Genomic DNA, 27,682 nt, shown 5'->3' on the forward strand with positions numbered 1-27,682 from the left:
AGCGCCAGCTGAGGGGCCGTTGCGGGCTGAGCGCGGCTGAGCCTGCCCGCCACCCGAGCTCCACCGGCCGGCCGCCCCGCGCCTCTGCTGCGTCCCCGCGCCCCGAGCAGCCGGGCCCGACGGCAGTGCGAGAGCCGGGTCGGGAAGGCAGGGCCGGGCGGGCGCCGCCTGCGGAGAGGCCGGGGGCCGGCCTGCGTGGGGCAGCGCGGAGGCGGCGGCGGCGGCGGCGGCGGCGACTCCGGCCCGGGCCGGACAGCGCAGGACCATGGCCGAGGCAGCTCCGGCTCCGGTAAGGGCGGCCCGCGGGCCGAGCGCAGTGAGCCTGGGAGGGTCGGGGCGCCTCGGGCTCTGCGATCGGACCCGAGGGAAGGGAGGAGGGCCGGGAGCCCGGCCTGTCAGGCGCGGGGCCCCGGAGCGGGGCGCAGCCCGGACGGCCGAGCACAGACACCCGCCGGGGTCCCGCCAGCAGGGGAGGGGCCTGGGGGGGACCCCGACGCCGAGCGCGGGTCTGGGACAGCTCGCCATCCCCCATCGTTGGGTCCCTGCGCCTGGGTGTGAGGCCCCGGCTCGCCCATCCCGTTTGGAGGTTTCCAGCGGAGAGAGCCTCTTACACCAATGAAAGAGGAATGAGTGAAGCGATCCTCGCCTGGTGCCAGCCCCGCTCCTGCCTGCCGGACGCGGGGCAGTGGGGTTGGCTTGGTTTGGGGTTTTCATCAGCCATTCTCCAGCCCTGGGAGCCGACCCCACAGTCACCCTCGCTGCCGCCTCCGTGAGCCTCGCGCAGCCACATATGCCGTGGTGACGGCAACACTTAGGTGTGTTGAAGGACCGCCGGAGGACAGGGATCCCCAGTGCCCAGCCCGTGACAATGCCGGACCCGCAGGAGGCCCTCCGTCGGGATTGCAGAGTGAACGACCGGTGCAGGTTCCGAGGGCGGGATTACCTTCTGCGTGTTTTATTCATTACGCGGATGTTTACTGCAGGCCTGCCGCGTGCCAAGCCCGCTCCGGCAGTTGCTAAGCCTGCAGAGCTGACCGAGACAGTCGCTGCACACAAGAGCCGTGCAGAACCAGCAGGGACTAGTCAAGTAACAGGACCGGAAACGATGCCTTGGATTTGCCAGCTAAGAAGCCTCTGCTCACGCCAAGGAGAGTCATTGTAGTGGATCAGGAGCCAGACTGGCCTACAGAGTAGTGACCCGAAAAGTGAGAGGGGGAGGAAGAGGAGGAAAAAGGAAGCAGCAGCAGTGGGGTGGGGGATCGAGCAGAGGGAATGTCATCTGTGCCCTCGGACCTATTTTTCCCTTTTGGATCTTGTTTTTCAATACGGTAGAGATGATCATGTGTCTATATGCCAGCCCTGTCCAATAGAAACATAATAGAAGCCACATATATAACCTTAAATTTTCTAGCAGTCACGTTTTATTTTATTTTATTTTGCTTTATTTATTTATTTACTTACTTATTTGTGCCCAGTGGCCTGCTGAGCCCTCGGCAGTGAAAGCGCAGAGTCCTAACCACTGGATGCTAGGGAATTCCCAGTAGTCACATTTTAGAAGTAAAGAGAAATAGATGAAATGAACTTTAATGATACGTTCTATTTAACCCAAGGCTTACAAAATATTTCAGTGTGTAATTAGTATTAAGAAATGATCGATGAAGTTTTACATTTTCTCCCCATACTCAGTCTTCCAAATCTGGTGTGTATTTTTTACTCACGGCGCGTCTCAGTGGAAATAAATGCCTCTCAAGTGTTCAGTAGCCACATGTGGCTACCATATTGAACAGTGCAGGTCTGTCCCATGGAGAAGACCCAGGAGAGATTGAAACATTGATCATAAACAAGAGAGAAGATCCGTGTACCTAAAACTGTGGAAGGAGGTGGCATTCAGAGCATAAAGTGGAGAGATTAGTTTTAAACAGGATGAACCTTTTTCCTGAGGGAGGGAAAGAAGAAAGCATGGACTAAGCTACTGATGAGTTTGAAGTGGGAAGGAGTGTGAAGAAAAAGAAGAGAAAGAGGAGAACGTTGAGAGAGTTGAGGTCTAATAGTTCGAACCCTCTTCTCAAAGTAGGAGGCCGCGTCATCTCCTGCGAGTGAGGGGCCCGCAGCGGACAGGAGTCTTCCTGCCCAGCCTGCGCTCCCTGAAGCAGCAACAGCAGCATCACCTTGTTTTCAATGCAAACTCCCAGACCTACTGAATCAGAGTCTTGCATTTTAGCAGGACCTCCAGATGATGCTGACGCTCATTAGTTTGAGAAGCGCTGTACTAAAAGCTGGACAGGGCCAGGGGCTTGTAGTGGCCACTCTGTGGAATGGGAAGAGGAGCATGGGGGCACAGGGCAGTGCCGAGTCCCTGCTGAGCTTAGAGACCACGGGTGTGTGGTGACACCAGTTTACCCGGTTGTGTGACTTCATTTCGTAGGGCTTACCAGCCTGCTTCCAGGAAGAGAATGAGAACAACTGAACTGATTCAAAGCTGGAAGTTAGCCGAGCAGGTGAGGCAGAAAGGCAGACGAGTGAGGGGGTTGAAGTTAGCTGAAATGATCAGCCAAGGAAGAAAACAAAGCCCGGAGCAGGCCGGTAAACCGGGAGCAAATGGAACGGTCAAGGGTTCAGTGGGATTGCAGAGCAGGTGAAAGGAGAAAAAGGTAGTGGGAGAGCTGCAGAGACCGGAGGTTGTGGCCAAAGAGCTGGTTATCGAACTCGTAGAGTCAGAAGACTTTGCAGAGGTCATCCTCATCCAACCTTCCATTTGTTGTAGGAGTTTCATTTTCTATACACTCTTCGTTCCAAGGTATGTTCAGTGAGGGGGCAGCCTGTTATGTTCTTGGAAAGATCTAGTTCAGAACGTATTTATATAGGCCAGAGTTTACGTTCCTGAAAATTTCATGTTGGTTCTAGTTCTGCCCTCTGGAGTAACACAGTATAGGAGTAAACAAGTCTGTCCTGCCTTCTGTTTTATAACCCTCAAATATTTGAAAATAGCTGTCATGCTTTCTCCACACTCAACATTCTCAGCTTATTCAGCTACTACTGAATGATATGGTTGTGGCTTGTCAGCAGGGTGATGGATGGGGCCAGAGCCTAAGTCAATAAATAACGGGTTTATCAGAAGGGCACTGAGTTCACTGAAACCTGGAAAGATCCTGATGCACTTAGAGCTTTTCCAGAGACAGAGGATGCAGCAGCAACCTGGCCTCTGGGTGATTGGCTCTGTGCCAGGCTGCTTCTTGATCCAGTTTCACCTGTTCACTGTCTTACCTACTCCATCCTTCAACCACCAAAGCAATTCTCTTGGCTTTTTATGTCAGTGAGCTCCATAAAGATGAGGCTTATGCAGGCACTACTAAAACTATATTTAGATTAATCTCCGCTGGCCACTTAAGCAGCACTTATCTCATTGTAGTTCGGATTAGGGCTCCTTCTAACACTCAGTGTCTCGTCTCCTCTCTCCACTGCACACAGACTTCTGAATGGGACTCCGAATGCCTTACATCCCTGCAGGCGCTTCCTCTTCCCACACCCCCAGCAGCAAATGAAGCACACCTGCAGACTGCGGCCATCTCCTTGTGGACAGTAGTGGCGGCCGTGCAGGCTATCGAGAGAAAGGTGGAGGTCCACAGCCGGCGACTCCTGCACCTGGAAGGACGGACAGGGACGGCCGAGAAGAAGCTGGCCAGCTGCGAAAAGACGGTGGCTGATCTCGGGAACCAGCTGGAGGGCAAGTGGGCGGTGCTGGGGACCCTGCTGCAGGAGTACGGGCTGCTGCAGAGGCGTCTGGAGAACTTGGAGAATCTGCTGAGGAACAGGAACTTCTGGATACTGCGGCTGCCCCCCGGTATTAAAGGAGATATCCCAAAGGTAATACCTCCACTTCTGCGTGCAAAGTGCTACCACTAGACCTTAGACTATTAGCAAGGGGTAGTTTTGGTCAATCAGTTTGGCTGAAGGAACCAAGAAGTTGTTTTGTGTTTTATCTATTTTGGAAGCATTCCATGTTCAATTTAGTGATCATGTGAAGTGTCAGACTTCAGATTGGAAAACTCTTCCCAATCCAAAGTTGGCTATCCGGCAGATGGATTTTTTTCTCTTTTGCTTTCTCCTGCCCATTATCCCCAAGTCACTTTTTTCTTTATTAACCTGTCTGCTACAGTCTTGGTTGGAAACAAAAGTAAATATTATTTAAATCAGTCAATTTGAATTTGTTGGAAATTCTGGTAAAAAAAAAAAAAAAGGTTAGAGGACAGAGGAAGGGATGTGGAGTTAAGTGGTTAATATAAGGTTTGGGGCTGTCTGTGGGTCTAGGGTCCACATGGGTCCTGTCCTGCAGCATCCTTTCCAGAGTGCACCACAGTGCTAGGGCCCGGCCCTTCTGAAGGGAATAGTCCCTAAAACAACAGGAAATAAACATCATTCTTGAGCTATGGAAGACAGCCTTGAGGCAGCTAGTTTCCAAACATGCCCGTTCATTTATTCGTTTATTCAACAAATATTTCTTGAACACTTACTATTTGCTTGATATCTACTTCCTGAAGGCACAACAGTGAACAATTCTTGTAAGCTCCCCTGGAGCTTAAATTTTAGGGGGAAAGATAAAATAAACAAACAAAATAAATCCATTTAAGTACTTTGATAAAAATAAAAGTGCTATCTGGTGATTTATTTTTTAGATTGGATGTCACAGAAGGTCTCATAAAGTAGCTAATTTTTAGGCTGAGACTAAATGACAGGAAGGAACTTACTGGGAGAAGATCTGAGGAAGAGCTTTCCAGGTGTAAAGAATACCTGGTGCAATGTCCCAAAGGCACAAACAAACTTGAAACACTGAGGGGAAGGAAAAAGACCAGTTGGCTGGTGTGCAGTGAATAAGTGGAGCTAGAGAAGCAGGGGGGCAGCTCATTTAGGGCAGTGTTTTTCAGCCCTAGCTGTACAGGAATCACCTGGGGGGGCTTTTAAAATTTTGATGGGCATCACATCTAGAGGTTTGGACTTAACAGGTTCAGGATGGGGCCTGATCATTAATCTTAAAACTCCATAGTTCAAAAAGAGTCATGTACCAAAATGTTCACTGCAGCTCTATTTACAATAGCCAGGACATGGAAGCAACCTAAGTGTCCATCATCGGATGAATGGATAAAGATGTGGCACATATATACAATGGAATATTACTCAGCCATAAAAAGAAACGAAATTGAGTTATTTGTAGTGAGGTGGATGGAGTTAGAGTCTGTCATACAGAGTGAAGTAAGTCAGAGAAAAACAAATACAGTATGCTAACACATATATATGGAATCTAAGGGAAAAAAAAAAGGTCATGAAGAACCTAGTGGTAAGACGGGAATAAAGACACAGACCTACTAGAGAATGGACTTGAGGATATGGGGAGGGGGAAGGGTAAGCTGTGACAAAGTGAGAGAGTGGCATAGACATAATATACACTACCAAACGTAAAATAGATAGCTAGTGGGAAGCAACCGCATAGCACAGGGAGATCAGCTCGGTGCTTTGTGACCACCTAGAGGGGTGGGATAGGGAGGGTGGGAGGGAGGGAGATGCAAGAGGGAAGAGATATGGGAACATATGTGTATGTATAACTGATTCGCTTTGTTATAAAGCAGAAACTAACACACCATTGTAAAGCAATTATACTCCAATAAAGATGTTAAAAAAAAAACAAAACTCCATAGATAATTCTAATATGCAACTACGGTTGTGAACCACTGACATAGGGCATTGGAGACTGAGGTAAGGAATGTGGACTTTATCTTGGGTGTAATGGGAAGATTGGGGGATTTTTTAGCAGAGGAGTTATATCTGGTCTGTATTTTGAAAGAATCTCTTTGGCCGCTCTGGGCCGAATGGGTCATGGGGGTAAGAACAGAAGCAGGGAGAAAACAATAAGGCAGCTGTAATAGTAGGAGGGCCGAGAGTGGCTTGAGTGAGGGTGGCAGCAGTGGAGATGGAGACAAGTGGACAGATTCAGGCTGTTTTGATGGTAAAATTGACGGTAGGACTTACTAATGGGAATTAGGGAAGGAGGAATTAAGAACAATAGCTGTAAATTAACTGTGATAATTTACTGAGCACTTACTGTTGTAAGTGCTTTAGTTACTTTCATAAGACTCCTAACTTGCCCAAGATCATGCAGTCAGTAAATATAAATAATGGAGTTGTACTGTGACCCAGTTGGCTCCAGAGCGTATGCTCTTAACCACCGGCTCTTAGGCTTTTGACTTGAAGGACCGGATGGATGGTGTTGGCATTTACAGAGGTGGGGATGCTTCAGGGTGGGAAGGAATTAGTTCTCCTTTGGCAGCATTGGTTTGAGATGGCTGGGATACGTTCAGGAGAGATGTTAAGTGATCTTTGAAGCTCAAAGGTGAGAAATATTTGGAAATCATTGACGTACAGATTGTATTGTTAAGTCATGAGGCCGGAGGTGAGTACTTCGGGAGAGAATGTGGAGAAGCAGCAGAAAGATTCCAAGGACCAAGCGCCATGAGTGGGAGTGGTGGCCAGTGAGTGTGTGGGTCACAGGGTCAAGGGACAGTGGTCGTGTGGGTTAAGGTGGGGAAAAAAATTTACCATTTTAACCATTTTAAGTGTACAGTTCAGTGGCATTAAGTACATTCACATTGTTATGCAACTATTACCACCAGCCATCTTCAGAACTTCTTCATTTTGCAAAACTTTAATGCTGCACCTATATAACCCCCCCATTCCCCCCTCCCCCAGCCCCTGGCAACCCCGCTTCTGCTTTCTGTCTCTGTGAATCTGTCTGCTCTAGGTCCTCATCTAGGTAGGGTCATACAGTATGACATCTGTCCCCGTATGACTGGCTTATTTCACTGAGCATGACCTCTCCCAGGTTCATCCATGTTGGAGCAGGTGTCAGAATTTCCTTTTTAAGGCTGAATAATATTCCATTTCTCTCACAATTTTAAAGGCATTGGTCCTTTGTCTCATAACATCAAATGCCATTGATGAAAAGTTTAATAACAAATCAATTCTCGTTTGTTTGTAAGAAATCTCTCTTTTTTTTTTTTCCTCTCTGGAAGATTTTATCTTCTATTTGTACTTTGTTTTTCTAAAATTTGTTGAGGATGTGTCTGGGTGTAGGTCTTTTAAAATTTTTGTTGGGCACTCGGTGTGACCTTTCAGTCAGAAGACTGATATGTTTTCCACTCTGGAAAATTTTCTTCTGTGATTCTATTTTTATAATTTTTCATTTCCCCCTTTCACATTTTTTTCTGTTCTCTTTCTGGAATTACTGTTTGACAGATGATGGATTATTGTCTTTGTGTCTTTAACTTTTCCTTCATATTTTTCACCTTTTAAACTAGAGTTCTGTGACGTTTCCTTCCAGCCTTTCTTTTATTTTAACAAGTATATATTTAATTTTCCAGAATATTTATTTTCTCCTTTTTTAAAGCAGCCTGAATTCTTTTTTTTAATGGATGCAGTATCTACTTGAATGTCTCTGAGAATATGTATTAGAGCTTTTTTTTTTTTTTTAAATTCTCTAGGATTGTTTGTAGTGTGTGTTCATCTTGATGCTGTTAGTTTTACTTTTCAATATCGAGTAATCCTTGGTTGTTTGTAGGTTAATTAAGAGGTTAATTTGAGGAAGCTGGCGTGTTTTCTCTGCCACCATGTAAGTCTGTTTAACCAAAGGATCTTTCCTTTGCAGGAGAGGCTCTCTCCATAGGTGCCCGATATAGGTGGGCTTCACTTTAAGGTGCTGTGCAAGGAGCAAACGGGCAGTGCGGGGGCCACCCAGAGGCCAGGAGTAAGGTGGTACTCTAAGTTGTCAGCACCTCACTGGGACCGGGTGCTGTCTCCAGGCAGGTTTTTTTGGTTTTTAAAAATATTTATTTATTTTTGGCTGCGTTGGGTCTTCATTGCTGCGTGCGGGGCTTTCTCTAGTTGTGGCGAGTGGGGGCAACTCTTCGTTGCGGTGCGCAGGCTTCTCATTGCGGTGGCTTCTCTTGTTGCGGAGCACGGGTTCTAGGCGCGCGGGCTTCAGTAGTTGTGGCTCTTGGGCTCAGTAGTTGTGGCTCGTGGGCTCTAGAGCGCAGGCTCAGTAGTTGTGGCGCACGGGCTTAGTTGCTCTGCGGCATGTGGGATCTTCCCGGACCAGGGCTCGAACCCGTATCCCCTGCATTGGCAGGTGGATTCCTAACCACTGTGCCACCACAGAAGCCCTCCGGGCGGGTTTTTAAATTTCTTTAGAGTTGAGGTCTGGGTTTCAGCTTTGGGGTAAATGCTGCTTTACCAGGGTTGATGAGGACAAGGCAGGGGGGCCCCGCTATTCCAAAGATAGACCTCCAGACTGCAGTTTATAACCAGTAACCCCTACTCAGCATCTCTGCCAGCTTTGAGCTTGGAATTCTCTGGATTCCTCACTGCAGTCCTTTCCTGTGTGTTGTCAGAGATGCAGCTTCCTTGTACCTTAGGCCCCAGCACAGGCGCATCCTCTAGGTCTCAGTGAGAAACTCATCAGAAATTCTGATCTAGTGACGGCCTCTCCTTCTCATTCATGGTACTGTTATTTAATCCCTCCTGATCTTATTTACTGTCATTTCAATGGAACTCTGGGTGGAAAGGGAAGTACATGTGTGTTTAGTTCACAATCTTGAACCAGAAGCCCGTCTCAATCCTTTATTTTTGTCATTATTTTATCACATGTGTTTCTGTTGTAAGATATCACAAATCTTTTGTGTAGTGAGATTAGTTAAAAAATTAACTATTGAGCATCTACATTTGCCTCAGTTGGTTTTAGATGCTGAGCAGGATGTAAAATGAGTAATTTATGGTTCTAGCTCCTAAGGAACAAAATTTATGGTTGGGGAAAATAAGATGACACAAATGAAGCAATTAGAGAGAAATTAATTGCCTCATAGAATTGTATAGACCTTTGTATTTTAAAGGATATGTTAAGTTTATGAAGATGAGTATCTTTTTATTGAGTTTTTTAATTTGGGGAAAAAAGTATATGGATATATATTAGTTACGCAGAGTCTTTCTTGCTCTTGGATATTTCTTTTCCCGTAGCATCCTGTTTTTATTTTATGGGTTTAATATCTCTCGAATCTTTATGGGATTACTAATTAAGGTTTTTTAAAAAATTCTGTTGCCTAGGTATTTCTATTTTTTCCACAGTTATTTTTTTCCTTCCTTTTATTTTAGTCTTTCTTGATCATGTGGCAGGATTTCTCTAAATGGTCACTGATACTTAGAAATAAGCTCATATTTAAGAATAAAACTGTTGAAAGCTGTCAGGCAGGAAAAGGAAGAGCTAGCCATTATGATGATGGCAGAAGGAGAAGAGCTTTACACTAGGGGATAGTGCCCATACTTGGTGCCTTAATTCCCCAGGCAACTCTTGTATTTCTTTCCAGAGAAACATATCCATTTGCCTGTGGATAAGCTCCTAGCTTTAGACAGAATTGTGCTGGAAGGTGGGAGGATTCTGTTCTGTATGTGACCATTTCCTTCATGAAACCTTGACTCCAGCTAGGCAGAATCCATAATTGTTCTCTGAATGCAGTCTCCAATGTCCCATGCTTAAACGTTTTTCCCATTCACATTAGGCCTGTTTATAACCTACCTGTCTTTTAGGACTGGCCAAAGTCCCATCTTTTCTAGACTCATCCCAACCCCATTATAGCTCTGTTTCCAAAATTTCTTGTCCATGTCATTAATTTGAATATAGTCATATGCTCCTTTTAGGCAGAAACGATATATTTATAATCTTGGTGCTTAGGATAAACCTTGTACTTGATAGATATTCACAATATGTAGAGTTCTGTGAATTAAATCCTGCTTTGCATTTGTACCTACCTCTATGAGTGACTGTTTACACTATCCTAGAACTCATAGCCCTAAAGTTGATCACAGTGAAAACACTGTCAACTCTTGGAGGTTAGATCTGTGTCTTAAATATTGCCTGTATCCTTTCAGCATCTCACATAGGTTTTTTTGTAACTAGTAGGCATTTAGTAGAGATTTATTGAATGGTTAAATTGCAGTGAGAGAAACTAACCCCAGTGTTGTAATTTCAGGTGCCTGTGACATTTGATGACATCTCCATCTACTTTTCCACTCCAGAGTGGGAAAAATTAGAAGAATGGCAAAAGGAACTTTACAAGAATATCATGAAGGGCAACTACGAGTCTCTCATTTCCATGGGTGAGGCTAAGTTGGCACCTTTTGAATGAGGTGACAGCAGCTCCAAGAAGTCTCAGAATGGTCCCTTTTCCTCCAGTGTCCTCATTTTCACTCTGTCCTCACACACTTCTGGTTCCAAGCGAAAGATTTCCAGTTCACCCTTGCTAAATAGGAAATCATGATCTCTCCTTCTGCCAAATCATGGGACAGAGAATGAAGTTCAAGGTTATGGGTTATGGGTGTGCCAGCTGCAGTGGTTTCCATGGTATCCTTCACTTTGAAAGGGCCTTGCCTCTCCTCCTCGAGGCACACTCACTCTTACTCCATGGAAGTAGCAGGCCGTGCCCAAGTAGCACATGTGCCTTTCCCACACCTCACCTCTCCTCTTACCTGTTTCCTAACAGATACCGTCCATAGTTGGAGGTGAATGGATGGGGGGAGGTGATCTAGACTCTAAAAGAAATTCCCTGGGCCTGTGGACCTCACAGCCTTCAGTTCAGCTTTTATGGCCATCAGTTGTCATCCTCATTTATCACTTTGTCATACCCTCTTTCCCATTTGCCTCTCCTAGATTATGCCATGAATCAACCTGACGTCTTATCTCAGATTCAGCCAGAAGGGGACCATAATACAGAGGACCAGGCAGGGCCAGAGGAAAGTGAGATTCCCACAGATCCCAGTGAAGGTGAGTGAGAGAAGAGAGTATCCACTCCTTGTCTCCCTTTCCTGGTCAGAGATGATGGCTCAGAACTAAGGTAAGCAGGGCTTGGGGCTTCTAGAGCCTCTCAGTCCTAAAGCAAGTAGACTGCGAATGGGTCATCAGGCATTTAAATAGAGCTTAGAGATAACCTTGTCCAGGGCCTTCGCGCATCCGTACCACACACCTAAGGGCTATTGAGGGAATGTGTGCCCAGCTGTTCAGAAGTGCTAAGGGGCTGGGAGTCTGCCTGGTCCCTCGGGGACGCACTTAACTGGCAGACCCTGATGGCATCCACCTGGGCAAAGTGGATTTTGCCCAGTTTGGGAGCCAGCTATCATTAGTTAACTCTCCCTAGTTTTTTGGTTGGCAGCTCCTTGATATTGTGTGGGAAAGACTGCTAGTCAAAGTCCAGTATTATTTCTCTCAAGTCCCACCTCTGTTATCAGAAAAATCTCATGCAATTTTTGTTCTTTGATAGATAGAAAGCTCACAGAAAATTCATCCTCCAGACATCTCTATTAGATGAACTTCTCTGACAACCCACCCCCGCCCCATACACTGTTATTTTTTCAACATTTTATTATGAAAATTTTCAAACAATCAGAACAGTTGAAATAATTTTACAATGAACACCTAGATACCTATCACCTAGATTCTATCACTAACATTTTACTGTACTTCCCTATTACGTATATATCCATCCCTGCATCCCTCTATCCCTGCATCAATATATCTTATTTTTCATGTATTTCAAAATCAGTACAGATATCAATACATTTCCCCCTAATTAGTTCAGCATGAATATCATTTACCTAGAGTTCAATATCTGTTTATATTTTTTCTTTTGATGTAAATTTTTCTTTTTAATTTTATTTATTTATTTATGGCTGCGTTGGGTCTTCGTTGCTGTGTGCGGGCTTCCTCTAGTTGCGGCGAGTGGGGGCTACTCTACATCATGGTGTGCGGGCTTCTCATTGCAGTGACTTCTCTTGTTGTGGAGCACGGGCTCTAGGTACGCGGGGTTCAGTAGTTGTGGCTCGCGGGCTCTAGAGCGCAGGCTCAGTAGTTGTGGCACACGGGCTTAGTTGCTTCGCGGCATGTGGGATCTTCCCGGACCAGGGCTCGAACCCGTGTCCCCTGCATTGGCAGGCAGATTTTTAACCACTGTGCCACCAGGAAAGTCCCATTCTCTGAGTTTTGAGGAACGTATATATCTGCTACCCACTATTTTTGAGAATGTGTAGGTGATTGTATTTAGGCAGTGTAACAGGTTGAATTTTATTAATCTCTATATCATGGATATAAATAATGAGTCTAAAATCATATCACAAATAAAGATGGGTTATTTGATTGCAGAAAAATTCATTATTGGAAATGGCTCCTTGGTCACCTTTGTTAGTTACATGACATAGTCCTCAGTGAGAAAAAATGAGTGTATCATTTTATTGTTTAGGGATGAATGGAAAAGGTATAAATAATTTGGTTTTGAGATTATATATGAAAGTTTGATTTAGCTTCCATCTTGTCAATTTATTTTTACCTTGGTTTTTAAGACCCTATTTGTGGGGGACTTCCTTGGTGGTCCAGTGGTTGAGACTTTGCCTTCCAGTGCAGGGGTGTGGGTTCGATCCCTGGTTGAGGAGCTGAGATCCCACATGCCTCGGGGCCAAAAAACCAAAACATAAAACAGAAGCAATATTGTAACAATTTCAATAAAGACTTTAAAAGTGGTCCACATCAAAAAAAAAAATCTTAAAAAAAAAAGACTCTGTTTGTGGGTAGTCACCCTTTATACTTTAATACATTTTTATTTAGAATTAACAGTGTAAGCATTGCATTTATTTAGTACTCTGGTTTTATTCTTTAGAGTTTTGGCTTGCATTGGTGTTTACCAACCTAGATATTTACCAGAACTTGAGGATAGAAGTCATATAATTTGGACTGATCAATATATAGCCTTTAAAAAATTCATATGGGGCTTCCCTGGTGGCGCAGTGGTTGGGAATCTGCCTGCTAATGCAGGGGACACGGGTTCGAGCCCTGGTCTGGGAAGATCCCACATGCCGCGGAGCAACTGGGCCCGTGAGCCACAACTACTGAGCCTGCGCATCTGGAGCCTGTGCTCCGCAACAAGAGAGGCCACGACAGTGAGAGGCCCGCGCACCATGATGAAGAGTGGCCCCCACTTGCCGCAGCTAGAGAAAGCCCTAGCACAGAAACGAAGACCCAACATAGCAATCAATCAATCAATCAATAAATCTTAAAAAAAAAAATGGGTTAATCTTTAAAAAAAAAAAAAAATTCATATGTTTCTAACCTTTAGAACCCTTAATATTTTCCTCCTTTTAGGTTTAATTATATTTTAATACCTTTTTATTCATTTAATTCAATTGTTTTCTTTTGGTTGCTCAAATTGTCAACAAGTGAGAGGACTTTTAAACTATCTCCTGTGTCTCCTGTGTCCTTCTAGTACTGCCTCAGTACTCGTTTTCTTAAAAAAATATGTTCCAGGCTGTGTTGGGGTTTCCAAGACTTCTCTTAGGCCCAGTAATTTGCTGGGAGGACACACAGGACCCGGCATATAGTCACGCTCAGGGCTGAGATTTATTACAGTGAAAGGACACAAAGCAAAATCAGCAAAGGTTAAAGGCACTCAGGGCAAAGTCTGGAGGGAACCAGGGGCCAGCTTCCAGAGTCCCCTTTCAGTAGAGTCTCATAGGACACACTTAATTCCTCCAGCGATGAGTTGTGACAATACGTGCAGTGTGTTGTCTCCCAGAGAAGCTCTCTGGGGACTCAGCACCCAAGGCTGGTCACGTAGGCACCCTCTGTCTGGCATGTACCAAGATTGCAGACTCCCAGAAGGAAAGTGGATGTTCAACATAAACCACACTGTTTGTACAAACAGCTTAGGCCCAGTGAGGCACTCAACATATAGGAAAGTTTGATATCAGCATAGAGGGCTATTTGCCAGCCAAGTGCCAACCTTGCAAGCAGGCCTTCTAAGGATAGGCAGTCTCAGGCCTGCTGTGTTAACAGGAGCCTATTTTAGATTTTCCTTCTCCTAACACATTAAAAAAGTCCTGGTTCCTTTCGGTGGAGAATAGCATTAACTGTCTGGTCATCAAGGTGCATAACAGACTGTCCACACGGATGCCAGGTAGATACTAATGCTGGGCCATTTTAGTGACAGAACTAATAAAGTATTTTTTTCGTAGATTATTCTTCACTTTAACCATTTATATCATTTTTAACATCTTGTTATTATAAAAAAAAGAATCAAAACTTTTCATTTTTGAGCAAGCAGCTTCTCTCTTCTTTAACGTCATCATGTTTGTTTAATTTTTTTTTTTTTTTTTTTGGCTGTGCTGCGGGGCATGCAGGATCTTAGTTCCCTGACCAGGGATTGATCCTGGGCCCCCAGCAGTGGAAGCTTGGAGTCCTAACCACTGGACCGCCAGAGAACTTCCCATCTTTGTTTAATTTTAATACACCTTGTAATTTTTATTAGACCAGTGTGTTTACATTAAAATTTTGATGTACTTTTAGAAACAATTTTCTAAAATTATGTTTGGATTTATCTATATTTCTTATAAAATAACACCCATAATTTATTATTATATTCCATTTTAGAGCTTTAGGAAGAACTATGCATTGTAATTAAATAAAAATATGCATAGGTAGACTAGATTTGGGGATAGCAGTAGTGCCATGTGGCACCCCCTCCTTTTTATGTCCAGATATCTTAGAATTAATTTTATGCTCTGTCTCCATCACCATCATCTGAATCTGATGAAGGAAAAGAGAAATTATTATTCCTCCTAGGGAACAGTCATTGATGTCTAGTATCTTAGATAAAACTGCTTACAATTAGTACAAAATAGTAGTGAATGGGAGAATACAGAAAAATATAAACCTGAGATTTCTGAAATTCTTCTTTAACTCTATTACTAGGGCCAAAATACAGACCAGCTCTGTGTGTGTGTGGCCATTATTTGGTTGCTGATAGTTTTAATATTGAACTCCAATATTTTAGAATTCTTTGGAGAAAAGCCTTAACTAAGAAGTTCAGATGGAATAATTACCAAAAGCCCATTATCTAGCCCTTCTTCTAGTTTGGAAGCCATGGACTAGAGCCAAGATTCTAGAATGACCCATAAGTAAAATAAATTCATTCTCAAACCTTGTAGTCCTGAGGAGACTTCTTTGATCATCATTGTTTTGGGTGCATCACCCTTATCTCCTTTATCACTGTTCACTCCAATCCAGCAAGGCCACCTTTTCCTAAACAAAATCAGCGACTAAGGCACATCCAAATATGATAGTCCTTTTATTTTATTTTAGCCTATTTGCAAACAAGAATTATCCTGGAAATAAAACTTAGAGGTTTTAACTTATTACACAAATACTCAATATGTTCACCTGCTATGTTACAGTTCCATACCTATTTCACAAAAGGTGCAAAAAAAGTTTTTATATCTTTACCAATGGTAGTTTCATGTGTCAAGTATTTTTATTGTCTGCTTAAGAATTCAAATCTCAGCACCAGTTTTTGTTTTAACTGAAGTATAGTTGATTTACAATGTTGTGCCAGTCTCTGCTGCACAGCAAAATGACTCAGTTATACACATACAGACATTCTTTTTATATATTCTTTTCCATTAGGTTTATCACAGGATATTGAATATAGTTCCCTGTGCTATACAGTAGGACCTTGTTGTTTATCCATTCTAAATGTAATAGTTTGCATCTACCAACCCCAAACTCCCACTCTATCCCTCTCCCTCCCCCTCCCCCCCTCCCCTCCCCCCTCCCCCTCCCTCTCCCCCCTCCCCACCCCCACCCCCCCTTGTCAACCACAAGTCTGTTCTCTATGTCTGAGTCTGTTTCTGTTTTCTAGGTAGGTTCATTTGTGCTATATTTTAGATTCCACATATAAGTGATATCATATGGTATTTGTCTTTCTCTTTCTGACTTATTTCACTTAGCATGATAATCTCTGGTTGCATACATGTTGCTGCAAATCTCAGCACCAGTTTTTTTTTGTTCTTTTAGTTTTATTTATTTGTTTATTTATTGGCTGCATTGAGTCTTCGTTGCTGTGCGTGGGCTTTTCTCTAGTTGCAGTGAGTGGGGGCTACTGTTCATTGCGGTGCGCAGGCTTCTCATTGCGGTGGCTTCTCTTGTTGTGGAGCACGGACTCTAGACGTGCGGGCTTCAGTAGTTGTGGTGCGTGGGCTTCAGTAGTTGTGGCTCGCGGGCTCTAGAGCACAGGCTCAGTAGTTGTGGCGCACAGGCTTAGTTGCTCCGCGGCATGTGGGGTCTTCCCGGACCAGGGCTCGAACCCGTGTTCCCTGCATTGGCAGGCGGATTCTTAACCACTGCGCCACCAGGGAAGTCCCTCAGCACTTGTTTTAACTCACTTAGTTCATAATACCTTTGTATACATCCCAGAACCTCAAGGTTCCAGCTCCTTTTCAGACAGCCTGGGGCCTTACCTGTTTAATACATACGCACACACACACATACAATAAGATTTCCTCATAGTTAAAATAACATTCAACCAGTGTAGATATTAAAATTTTATATTTTCTTGGGATCAGCCTTTCTATTTGAACTACCCCTCAAACCTAAAACCTCAGCATTTATCGACTTCCTCTTACCTGATCACTATTTTCAGTTTTTCTCTCTTCTCTGGCTTTCTCCAAAGCCTGCTGCTTGCAGGAACCAATGATTTTACTTTCATTTGTGTCTCTTTAAGTATCCACTGTTGGGATTCCTCAGGCCTGTGCAGATGTACTCTGAGTGCTATTGTGGTGACTGGGCCAGTAGTTGCCCTACTGTCACCAGGCAGGTGACTGCATGAGGCCACCTTAGTATTCCAGTACTCCTGCTCCTTTTATTTCACTTCCAAAAGGTCCTCAGTTATACACTCCCACCACTCCCACCAAATGTAGTAGACACAACCATATTACATGCATTCAGTGACAACAATGCTAAGACCCAATTATTTGATAAAATAAATATTTATTTAGTTTTACTGATCTAGTTAGTTAAATGACCAGAGGAACTTTAGCATCATTATTCAAAAAGAAGGGTTACCTTCCTGGGGTTCCCCAAGTTCAGTGAAGACATACTGAGCCAGTGGCTGTAATAACAATAGCCACTCGCATTTCTGTAAAACTGGCTTGTTCTTTTAGTCCTCCATAGCTTTTATGGTTGGCTGCTGACTAATATTGTAACAAAAGATTGGAAAAAATCCAAATGCCTATCAGTAGGAGACTCTTGAATAAACAATGGTACAGCTACAAAAAGGAATGAGAAGGATCTCTGTATACTGCTACAGACAGATGTCCAGAATATATTGTTAAGTAAAAAATGAAGGTACAGAACAGTTTGTGTAGTATACCTCATAAAGAGGGAAAATACAAAGATGTATATATGTTTGCTTATATTTTTCCAAGAAACAATGGAAGATTAAAACAAAAACCAATGAGAATGGCTGCCTATACAGGGAGGGAGAGATTAGAGATGGAAGCTAGACCTCTCTGAATGTACCTTATTTTATAGTTTTGATTTTGGAGCTTTGTAAATATTTTACATAAAAATATAAAATAAAAATCAAACACATACTGAAATAACTAAACTGTATACCACAAAAAAATCTTAAATTTAGTCCATATTTTTGTTAATAATATTGGTATTATTTTGAAATGTACATTCAGATAAAGCAAAGATTATGTAGTGTCATTAGGAACCAAGATTCTCAGGATAAGACAGAAAAGATACAAGCATAAAATCAAAGGATTTAATTAAAACCCTGTAATCTTAAATATGAATCATAAGTATTAATATAAACTCATGACACTTTCCTTTTTCTAAAAGGTATGTATTTTATAGCTTTGTCCATTGAAAAGACCTAGAAGCAGTGACAACCTATTAGCAGTTAGCATCCTTATCATCCAGATTGTTGTCTCTAAATTTCGTTTCTCAGAGAGATTATTGATTGTGTGCTTGGAGCAGGAAATGTACAAGATGAACCTGGTCTAGTTTGTCATACCAGAAATAAAGGAAACTAGATGTTTGATGATGTGAAAAGATATAGAACTGACCTGAAGGGGCTCCCGCTGGCCAATAAAGGGACAATTTGAGTGTTAAAAAGAATAATGACTTGAACTTATTTACAAAATGGAAATAGACTCATGGACAAACTTAAGGTTACCAAAGGGGATAGCGGGGGGAGAGGAGGAGGAGATAAATTAGGAGTTTGGGATTAACATACACACACTACTATATATAAAATAGATAAACAACAAGGACCTACTGTATAGCACAGGGAACTATATTCAGTAATAACTATAATGGAAAACAATCTGAAAATATATACATATATATGTATAACTGAATCACTTTGCTGTACACCTGAAACGAACACAACATTGTAAATTAATACTTCAATTTAAAAAATGGTTAAAAAAAATAATGACTGCAATGGATTGAAACTCATCCAGTGTATAGCATTCTATGAGTTCATAATGATAAACTAAAGAAAAAAGTCAAAACCACTTGAATCACATTTGGAGGTTCTAGAGCACTAACTCATTATTCAGAAAATTGACTAATGAAGCAATTAAGCATTTTAAAAGTCTCATATTTTTGATGAATAGACAGTTCATCCTTTGGATGTCTGTTAAAAGATCCACTTCCTTACACTCAGTCTCTCACTGCCTGTTTATATATGTGTGTATTTATAAAATCTTGGAGAAAAAAAGATAAGGTTGGATTATGGTTGATACACTTCAGCCTTGTAGCTCAAAGTAGGAAGTTGGAAAGACAAACTGCCACGTGTGCAAAAACCTGTATTTTTCCATCTGTCTGCATAACCTGACAGTATTTTGGGCCTTAGTCTTGTCCAACCTCTTATTTCTCCTTTGGGTATGACTTTAGATTTCAGTGGTCTCTAACTGATTTGAAAGGCATTGAGCAAAACACTGAGTTCTAAAAAAAAACAAAAAACAAAACACTGAGTTCTGTTCATTTGCTAGGAATAAAACCATAACCTTCGTACAAGGCTTTTTTCATAAATAATATAGAGAGCTTGAATTTACTCTCTGGACCCTGTCAGCATGCCAGCTTGTCCTTTTAGGCCAAAAAAGGCTATATAGACCTCGGCTGGAATAGCAAGCACAGCTGTTTCTGTACTGACCAAATGAGGCATGTTATGTGCAAAGCCTTTAGAGGCTGTTCTTTTTTTCTTTCCAAAAGAATCCCCAAGGCCTGAGGGACTTGCAAATACTATTCTCCCCACTCCCAGTGTTCAGGAAACAATAACCTATATCATTAATAAGCAGAAGTAATATGATCTCTTGGAAAGAACCCAGAATTGGGAACCTGAAAAATGTTTCTGAGCAGTTAGATCTGTGCTTAAACCTAACTTTGTAATTCTGGAAATGTATTTTTTTTTTTAAAGGATCAATTTTATTTATTTATTTTTGGTTGTGTTGGGTCTTCATTGCTGTGCACGGGTTTTCTCTAGTTGCATCGAGCGGGGGCTACTCTTCGTTGCAGCGTGCAGGCTTCTCATCGTGATGGCTTTTCTTGTTGTGGAGCACGGGCTGTAGGTGCGCGGGCTTCAGTAGTTGTGGCACATGGGCTCAGTAGTTGTGGCTCGTGGGCTCTAGAGCGCAGGCTCAGTAGTTGTGGCGCACGGGCTTAGTTGCTGCGCGGCATGTGGGATCTTCCCGGACCAGGGATGGAACCCATGTCCCCTGCATTGGCAGGTGGATTCTTAACCACTGCGCCACCAGAGAAGTCCCTGTATTTGTTTTCAAATTAACATTTTTTTTAAAGTTTTCGGTTCATCTTTTTTTTTTTGGCGTATTTTAAAGCAAATCTTTGATAATATAGCTTTTCACTGTAAACACTTCCTTACTGGCAATTTACTTAACCTCTGAGGGCCCCCCCTGCTTAAATGGAGAAAATATTCCCTGCTTCATTATTTCATAAAAAAGCTGTGAGAGAAAAAGGTGAAAATACTTTGAAAGTAAGTGTGCTAATGAAATGAAAGGTACTATTGAATCTAGATTATTTCAGAGTGTCACCTCTAATATAAAAATTTTGATTTGTTTTGAAATGGGCTCACCGAAAATAGTGAATCAAGGTGAGTCTATCATGTAAAGATTCATAAATTTGGTTTCATTTTGAACTGGTTCTCTAGATGTTATATGCATTTTTTAAAAGGCTAGTTTCATTTTGTTGTTATAGTTAATTAGAGATAAATATTTGGGCAAAATGTAATATTCAGCAAACCAACATGATTATTTCCACTTTCTGAGTCAAGCCCTGAAGGCCATTCTCTTCCCCCACAAACAGAGCCTGGCATTTCAACATCAGATATTCTGTCTTGGATTAAACAAGAGGAAGAGACCCAGGTCGGCACCCCACAGGAGCCCAAGGAGAGTGACATGTGCAAAAGCACCTATGCCGGTGAGTACTGAGCCGCCCAGACCCAGCTTATGCCAGGACCACTGAGAAGAAACGGCAGAGGAAGTGGGGTTGTGGACGCAAGGAAGTGGGTGAGGAATGAGGAAAAGGGGGAAAAAAAGCATGTTCAAGTAAGTTAGAAATGAAATGGAAATCAAACCAAGATACATTTTAAGTGAGAAAACATACTCTTAAGTGTAAAGACAGATTAGAAGAAAAAGAAGTGCATACAGATGGACCAGAAGGATGAGGATGGGGAAGGACAGAACATCTGAAGAGCATGCAGAAGGGACAGAACAGAGCTGGGGGTGGGAGAGGCAAGCAGTGCAGACAGCAGGGTCTTGGGAGAGGCGCAAATGGGAATGTTAATGAAGAGCTCTCCCTCAGGAAGAACAGTGACATGAGAAGAAACACGCGTCTTCTAAGACATTTAGCACCATCTGTATTTTGCCATCTGAACCAGAAGAGAATCTCAAGGTCAGAAGAGACATGATCGTTTATGCAACTTAATGCAACCTGTTTATCTTCTATGCTCTGTGCTTAGACCCTGGGGAAAAAAAAAAAAAAGACAGTTACTGCTCTTCAAGAAGTTTATATTGGGGCCACACATATCAGTACTAGGCATGCCTATTATTAAATGTCAAGGGTGAGTGGGATGGATGACATATACAAGAAATAAGAAGTTCGGAGAACATCACATCAGTTTTAGTTTAGGTATTTAGATAAGGCCTAAAGAAGGAGGCGAAGGGACTTCATGGCGGTCCAGTGATGAGGACTCTGCGCTTCCACTGCAGGGGGCTTGGGTTCCATCCCTGGTTGGGGAACTAAGATCCCCGCAAGCCAGGATGTGAAGCTAGAATTGGCCTTAGAAAATTGGTCCTATGTGGTTGGGTATAATCTGGGAAGATGGGAAGAGAGGAGATGCATTCTACAAAAGGGAGGGCAGGATGATCAAAGACGTATGAGCAGAAATGTGTACTTTATTTTCCAGGAAAGTAAAGAGACAGCTAACTATAGTGAAGGACTTACCTGGCAGAATACAAAGGAACAGGATTAGATAAATACATGATTTTAGGCCTAATCACAATAGGCAGCAGAGAACATTTCAGAGCTTGTGAGCAGAGGTGAAACATGATGAAAGTAATGCTGGGGAGATTGATGCCAGGGTTCTTGCTGTCCAAACGGGGAGCGCTGGAGAGGTTCAGTAGTAACTTCTCTGACGATTGGCCTCAGGGACTACAGACACCCTGGTTATTATCTCAGCCCTCCACTGCCTTCCTTATCTGGGCCAATGAGGAGCTCAGAGCAGCCCGTCAGAGCTGGGCAGGGACACAGGAGAGTTGCTGGGACACCTGTTGTTGACAGGTGTGACTCTGAGTCCTTTCTTTCAGACGAAGAGCTTGTCATCAAAGCTGAAGGCCTTGCCAGAGCCTCCCTGTGCCCCGAGGTGCCCGTCACCTTCTCTTCTCCACCGGCAGCAGCAGCTAAGGATACGTTTACGGACGTGGCCTTCAAAAGCCCGCAGTCTGCGCCCATGGCGCCGTTTGGACGTCCAGCCACCGACCTGGCCGAAGCCTCTGAGGGACAAGTGACTTTCACTCAGCTGGGCAGCTACCCCCTCCCGCCTCCGGCCGGGGAGCAGGTGTTCTCATGCCACCACTGCGGCAAGAGCCTCAGCCAAGACATGCTGCTGACCCACCGGTGCGGCCCCGCGGGGGAGCGCCCGGCCCCCTGCGCCCAGTGCCCCAGGCACTTCCCCCCGCACGCCGACCGCGGCCCCCAGCCGCCCGCCGGCGAGACGCCACCCACCTGCCCGCACTGCGCCAGGACTTTCACTCACCCGTCCAGACTCACCTACCACCTTCGGGTCCACAACAGCACCGAGCGCCCCTTCCCCTGCCCCGACTGCCCCAAGCGCTTCGCTGACCAGGCGCGCCTGGCCAGCCACCGGCGAGCCCACGCCAGCGAGCGGCCCTTCCGCTGCGCGCAGTGCGGCCGGAGCTTCAGCCTGAAGATCAGCCTGCTGCTGCACCAGCGGGGCCACGCGCAGGAGCGGCCCTTCTCCTGCCCTCAGTGTGGCATCGACTTCAACGGCCACTCGGCCCTGATCCGCCACCAGATGATCCACACGGGCGAGCGGCCGTACCCCTGCCCTGACTGCAGCAAGAGCTTCATGCGCAAGGAGCACCTGCTCAACCACCGGCGGCTGCACACGGGCGAGCGGCCCTTCAGCTGCGCGCACTGCGGCAAGAGCTTCATCCGCAAGCACCACCTCATGAAGCACCAGCGCATCCACACGGGCGAGCGGCCCTACCCCTGCGCCCAGTGCGGCAGGAGCTTCCGCTACAAGCAGACGCTCAAGGACCACCTGCGCTCGGGCCACGGTGGCGGCTGTGGTGGGCACAGTGACCCCTCTGGACAGCCGCCGGACCCCCCGGGCCCCCTCCTAACTGGGCTCGAAACCGCTGGCCTGGGCGTTAACACCGAAGGTCTAGAGGCCAATCAGTGGTATGGGGAAGGGACTGGAGGCGGGGTTCAGTAAATCTCTCTCCTTTCAGGGTTAGCCGTGTTGGCAGCGGGGCAAGAGGCAAGCCCAGAAGCCCCTGCACCCCGCTAACCCGGTGGTAATGCCTGCCTGGCACGTCAGTGAATTTGGGGTCCTGTGCACTTGACTAGAGCCGTGCTTGAGTTTCGGAACTTCACAAGAGCAGCACATTGTGAAACCCAGGAAGACCTGGAAGAGAGCCCAGCTTCCCCATCTTTTCAAAAACATTACCTAAGCAGAAGTTATAAGAACGTTGCAGAGAGGTTGGAAAGCAAGATTCGGCCTCTGGTGATCCATCACATGGTAATTCGGCCTCTGGTGATCCATCACTAGGTAGAGTCAGGTGCGTGGAAGAGCCTCCAAGGCTTGAAGCCCATTCTGCGGCAGAGAATGTTTAACTGAGCCTTTCATCACCTCCTTGATGGTAGGATGGTTGCTAGAAGAAAGTGCCCAAGCCTGGGCACCACTCCTGTTCCTCCCAGACAGTGGCTCCAGTTGGCTCACGTGCTTGGGTACTGTCTCTCCTGAAATGATGACTCAAGACTGCCTTCCTAGGTCTCCTAGATTAATTCTTCTAATATATTTTGTTTAATACTGGATGAGCAAAAAATCTGACTTTAAAAGCTTCTTAAGGAGAACAGTTCTTTCACTAGCTTAATTTGAAGCATTCAGGCTTTTACTGCCATTTAAACTGCTAGAAACTTTTGCCGGGGTCCTGGTTAAAAATTTGGGAGCAGGATTCTCAGCCCCAGCTTTAAAAGCTAGAGATCCCCGAGAAGTGACAGAACAGCCTAGAGTTTGTGCCTGAACCCTGTTTCTTAGAGTCACTTATGTCATATTCTTCCTTATTGTTTCCAAGCAAGCTGGCTTTTCCATTCCCGGTGTCTGATATTCTGACAATCATCAGCAGAAAAGGTCACAGCGCTTTCCAGAAGCATTACAGAGTTTTGGAAGGTGCCAATGGACTCTCACCTTTCACTTCCTCAGTAGTGAGATGATAGTTACAATGCCGCTTTCTTGAGCCAGCAGAGTGTCTGTTCACCCCCCACCCCCGGCGATGGGCAGATTGAGGGACTTCGTAGGCCCCTGAGAGCTAATCACCAGGTGTGGATGAGGACAGCCTCTTCCTGCTGGCTTTGCTTCTGGGGACCTTGGCTACCGTGTGTTCTTTTGTCAGGGTCAGTCAGTCACCTGGGAGCATCTGAGCCTGGTCCCATTCCCAAGTGGCTTTGCAGTTGGGCCAGTTTCCCTTTACAGATCTCAGATTTTCATCTGCAAAATGAGGCTGGTGAAAGGAAAAAAAGTGAACCTTTAGAATTAAAAAAAAAAAAAATTTTGTACATTCCTTCTCCTGCCGAAATCCTATCTCTATCTCTGGCTTTTATCTAGGCAAAGCAAAATAAGACAGCAAAATCAAAGCAGCGACATTCTTGCTGAAACTTGACTGAAATCAGTTTGATTTGTTGTTTTACTCTTGCTTGGAGACTGAGGTAGAAGACAGAGAATGCAGAAGTCCTAAGTCTTGGGCAGAAAAGTTGTTTGTACCTGTACTCTCCTGTTTCCCCTGAATCTTCCTGAGATGGCTGTGACAGGGTCTGCGAGTATTTAGACAAGACACTTTCTTGATGAAATGATAAGGGAAGGACCCATATTTTCCCTTATCACCCAGCCCAAACCTCACCCTTCCTAGTTATGTGTAACTACACTAGGAAAAAAGTGTCACCCCAGCTAGCTTTGCTCCTGGGAATGCTCTGTCTGAACATGCTGCTGTTTAGGATAATCACATTTATAGAACATCTGTGACATTCTTAACGCCAAGCATCATGGGAGGCCTAAGAAATGTGTATGAGACCTATTCCACGGTCATAACTCATAGTCTAAAGGCAAGGGTATGCGACAAACCAAGAGAGATGATAAACAGAACCCTGGCATATGGGATTAAGAGTTTTCTAGCTAGAATCTGGACCCATACCATGGAAAATTGGGGGGTTCTGGGGATCCCAAAACCAGGGTTCCAGCTTTACTGGTGACCCACTAGGAACTTGAGTGCGAGATCCAGCTCTGGCTGCATCCTGATCTTCCTAATGAAAAGGAAGAAGAGTCAGATCTTTATGTGGTGAGGTCCCTTGTCTGAACAGATGGATTTGAGCATTCGCCAGGGTTTGCTGGAGAAGGCACTCCTACACTAGGTGTGATGATGGATGAGATAACATGGAAATTCTTTTTTACTCAAAGGTTTACTGAGGACACAGAGCTTATTAATGAAAGAGACCTGTGGATTAAAATGCTGCAGATAGGTCCCACAGTCCCTTTTGCAAGGAACTGTAGCCAGCAGGGACCCACACTTCGGCAAGAAGTGAACAGAGTTCAAATACCAGTGAGGCAAGAGCCGTGAAGCTGAATGAAAGGGAATGGGCAGCATCATGCCAGAAAGATGGAAGTAGATGTTATCCAATCCTCAGCCCTTGAACAAACTAGGGGTTCAGCTACTGTACATTCTGGTCTCCTTTCCCTCCACCAGTCCTCTACCAGGTAGAACTCCAGGCCAGCTCTAAATTCAAGTTTGTTTGCTTAAGATTCAAAAGTGGATAAGTAAAATAGACGAGTGGAAAAGATAAGTCCAACAGAGAGGTTCCAGTGTGTGGAGAAACGTGGTCCATCAAGGGCTCCTGAGACAAACCATACACTTAACAGTAACTGAGGATTGGTCTTCCTGACCAGACACAGTGGGAAAGAGGAAAGCCTAGAAACGTGCTCTTCATCAGTCTGCCCGCTGGGCTGGGAAGTCTGTACTATCACATAAATAGGCACCATCTCCTTGGAGTGGATCCAGCTGTTGACTGTAACCAGATTCACTCTTTGCTGACTAGATTTTTCATTATCACCGTAAGATGAACCTCTGGCTCAGCCACAAATGTGAACATAAATGGAGTTGATTGTCCAGAAAGTGAAAGAAGACTCTGATCTTTTCTGCTGGATATTTGTTACTGGAACACCATGGCTGGGCTCTAGCTACTTTACATAACTTCCCAGCAGTGCTTTACATAACTTCCCTCATCATTAGTAATAGTCTGTGGACTTTCTGTTGGGGGACTCTGCTGGGCTTCTTTTTGGAGCATTTTTAAATATTTGGGTGTCCATGCCTATCTCAACCAGGACCAGACCTTATGGCTTACTAGGGAGTAACAAATGTTCACTGTCTCAGTCGGCAACAGTCTTGTTGATAAAAGAGGGCCCGAGTTCCTTTATCTGTTCATTCTGAATGGGATGGAGAACCCAAACTTCTGCTCAGATTTCCTCTTGAGGAGGGGCAGGGCATGCTGTCCCACAGCCACATCCCACATTGTAGCTTCTTAGACAATAAAAAGCATCCTCCTCGGCTGTCTGGGGGCTGCTGAGGAGCGATGAGGAAAAGCAAGTCTCCCCAAAAGGTTCTCACAGACCGGGGACTCTGTTATCATCAGAGATATGTTCTTTCTGTGTGCTCGGTGGACACCTTTGACCCTGTTCCCTTCACTCGACAAAGGAAGCAGTCTTCTCGCAGGGTTTTACACAGAGGACATTCTTTGACTTGGGAAGTGTCAGGCTCTTACAAGCAAAAGATCCTCAAGTTAGGGCAAATTGGTGGGAGATGGGAGTAGGGAGTGCTTTGGTCTTGTAAGGACACGTCATGTGGGTTAGTACAGCTTAATGGCTTAAAGCAGGGACTAGATTCAGACCTAGATTCAAGTCCTGACATCATAAGAAGTAACATAACTTATATTATTTAGCCATCCTGAGCCTAGTTTCCTTATCTGTAAAATAGAATGGTGCTATGTCTCGGAGGTGTCAGGGTTTGGGGGCAACCTGTGAAAGTGCTTAGCACAGAGCCTGGCACACAGAGGTGTCAGGGGGCAGCCGTCAGGAAAGGTGCAGACCCAACCAGAGAGGGGAAAGTGCAGAGGACTGAGGTCGCTCTGCAAAAGCACGTGATTGCTTGATGACGTAGCTTTTGCCTTCCATCTTTTGCTTCCATTTAGCCTGTTCGTTTACTCTGCCTTTTCTGTATCTCCTGGCTCCCAAAAGTTTGTGTGTGCCATGACACCAGGTGGTTCTGATTCTCTTGACTTTTCTTAGTTCACATTCTAACATGTGGGATCTGGCCCAGCTCCTCTTTCTATACCAGGCCACAGAAGTCTCCATCCAACCCTTGGACTGGCTGCCCTTGGGTTACATGCTCATCTTGGTTCAGTCAGCTGTAGTCAGGAGGGAAGGTCCCAGATCCCAGGATCTGTGGGCCTGGTAGACTGACTTGGGAATGGGCCAACGGTGGCACAGTGGGGCATTTCTAGTACTGCGAGGAGAGGAAAGACTCTGTTTCACCTGTATCAGGCTTCCTTGAAAGGCTTCTACTTCATCAGCACATCCGAGACCAGAGCTCATGGCCCCTGCGTAAAGGACCTGGAAGGTGCTGTTTCTGTATCTTGCAAAAGAAGTAATTTGTTACTTTCTAGGGTGTTATTCCTCCTTTCTTTCCCAGCTCCACTTTCTTTTTAAATATGTAACTCTGGCCATAATTCTATTTATACACACATACACAATGACTTCTGTCAGCTTGGTCAAATTGCCTCTTCAAAACAAAACATAATTCCACCAAAACATAATTCCACCCCTTAAGACCAACCGCCCACTGAAGAATGCAGAGAGATACAGTCAAATCAGAGAGGCCTCAAAAGTACTGCGCTGCAATGCTCTTAAAATTGCCAGGTTACATTTCAAATAAAATATTTGGTAAAACCTCA

General features: G+C 44.7%; 1 protein-coding gene across 1 annotated transcript; it reads left to right on the forward strand.

Annotated features, from left to right (window-relative positions):
• On the forward strand, window positions 1-27,682 carry ZNF398 (zinc finger protein 398). The gene is made up of 6 exons (XM_061198862.1): window positions 1-289; window positions 3,469-3,864; window positions 10,068-10,194; window positions 10,745-10,858; window positions 20,246-20,359; window positions 21,748-27,682. Exons 1-6 carry the CDS (start codon window positions 266-268, stop codon window positions 22,896-22,898), a joined length of 1,926 nt encoding a protein of 641 aa, XP_061054845.1. The 5' UTR covers window positions 1-265; the 3' UTR covers window positions 22,899-27,682.

The sequence above is a fragment of the Eubalaena glacialis genome, chromosome 8 (genome assembly GCF_028564815.1).
Source record: "Eubalaena glacialis isolate mEubGla1 chromosome 8, mEubGla1.1.hap2.+ XY, whole genome shotgun sequence".
In the NCBI taxonomy this organism is placed as follows: domain Eukaryota; kingdom Metazoa; phylum Chordata; class Mammalia; order Artiodactyla; family Balaenidae; genus Eubalaena; species Eubalaena glacialis.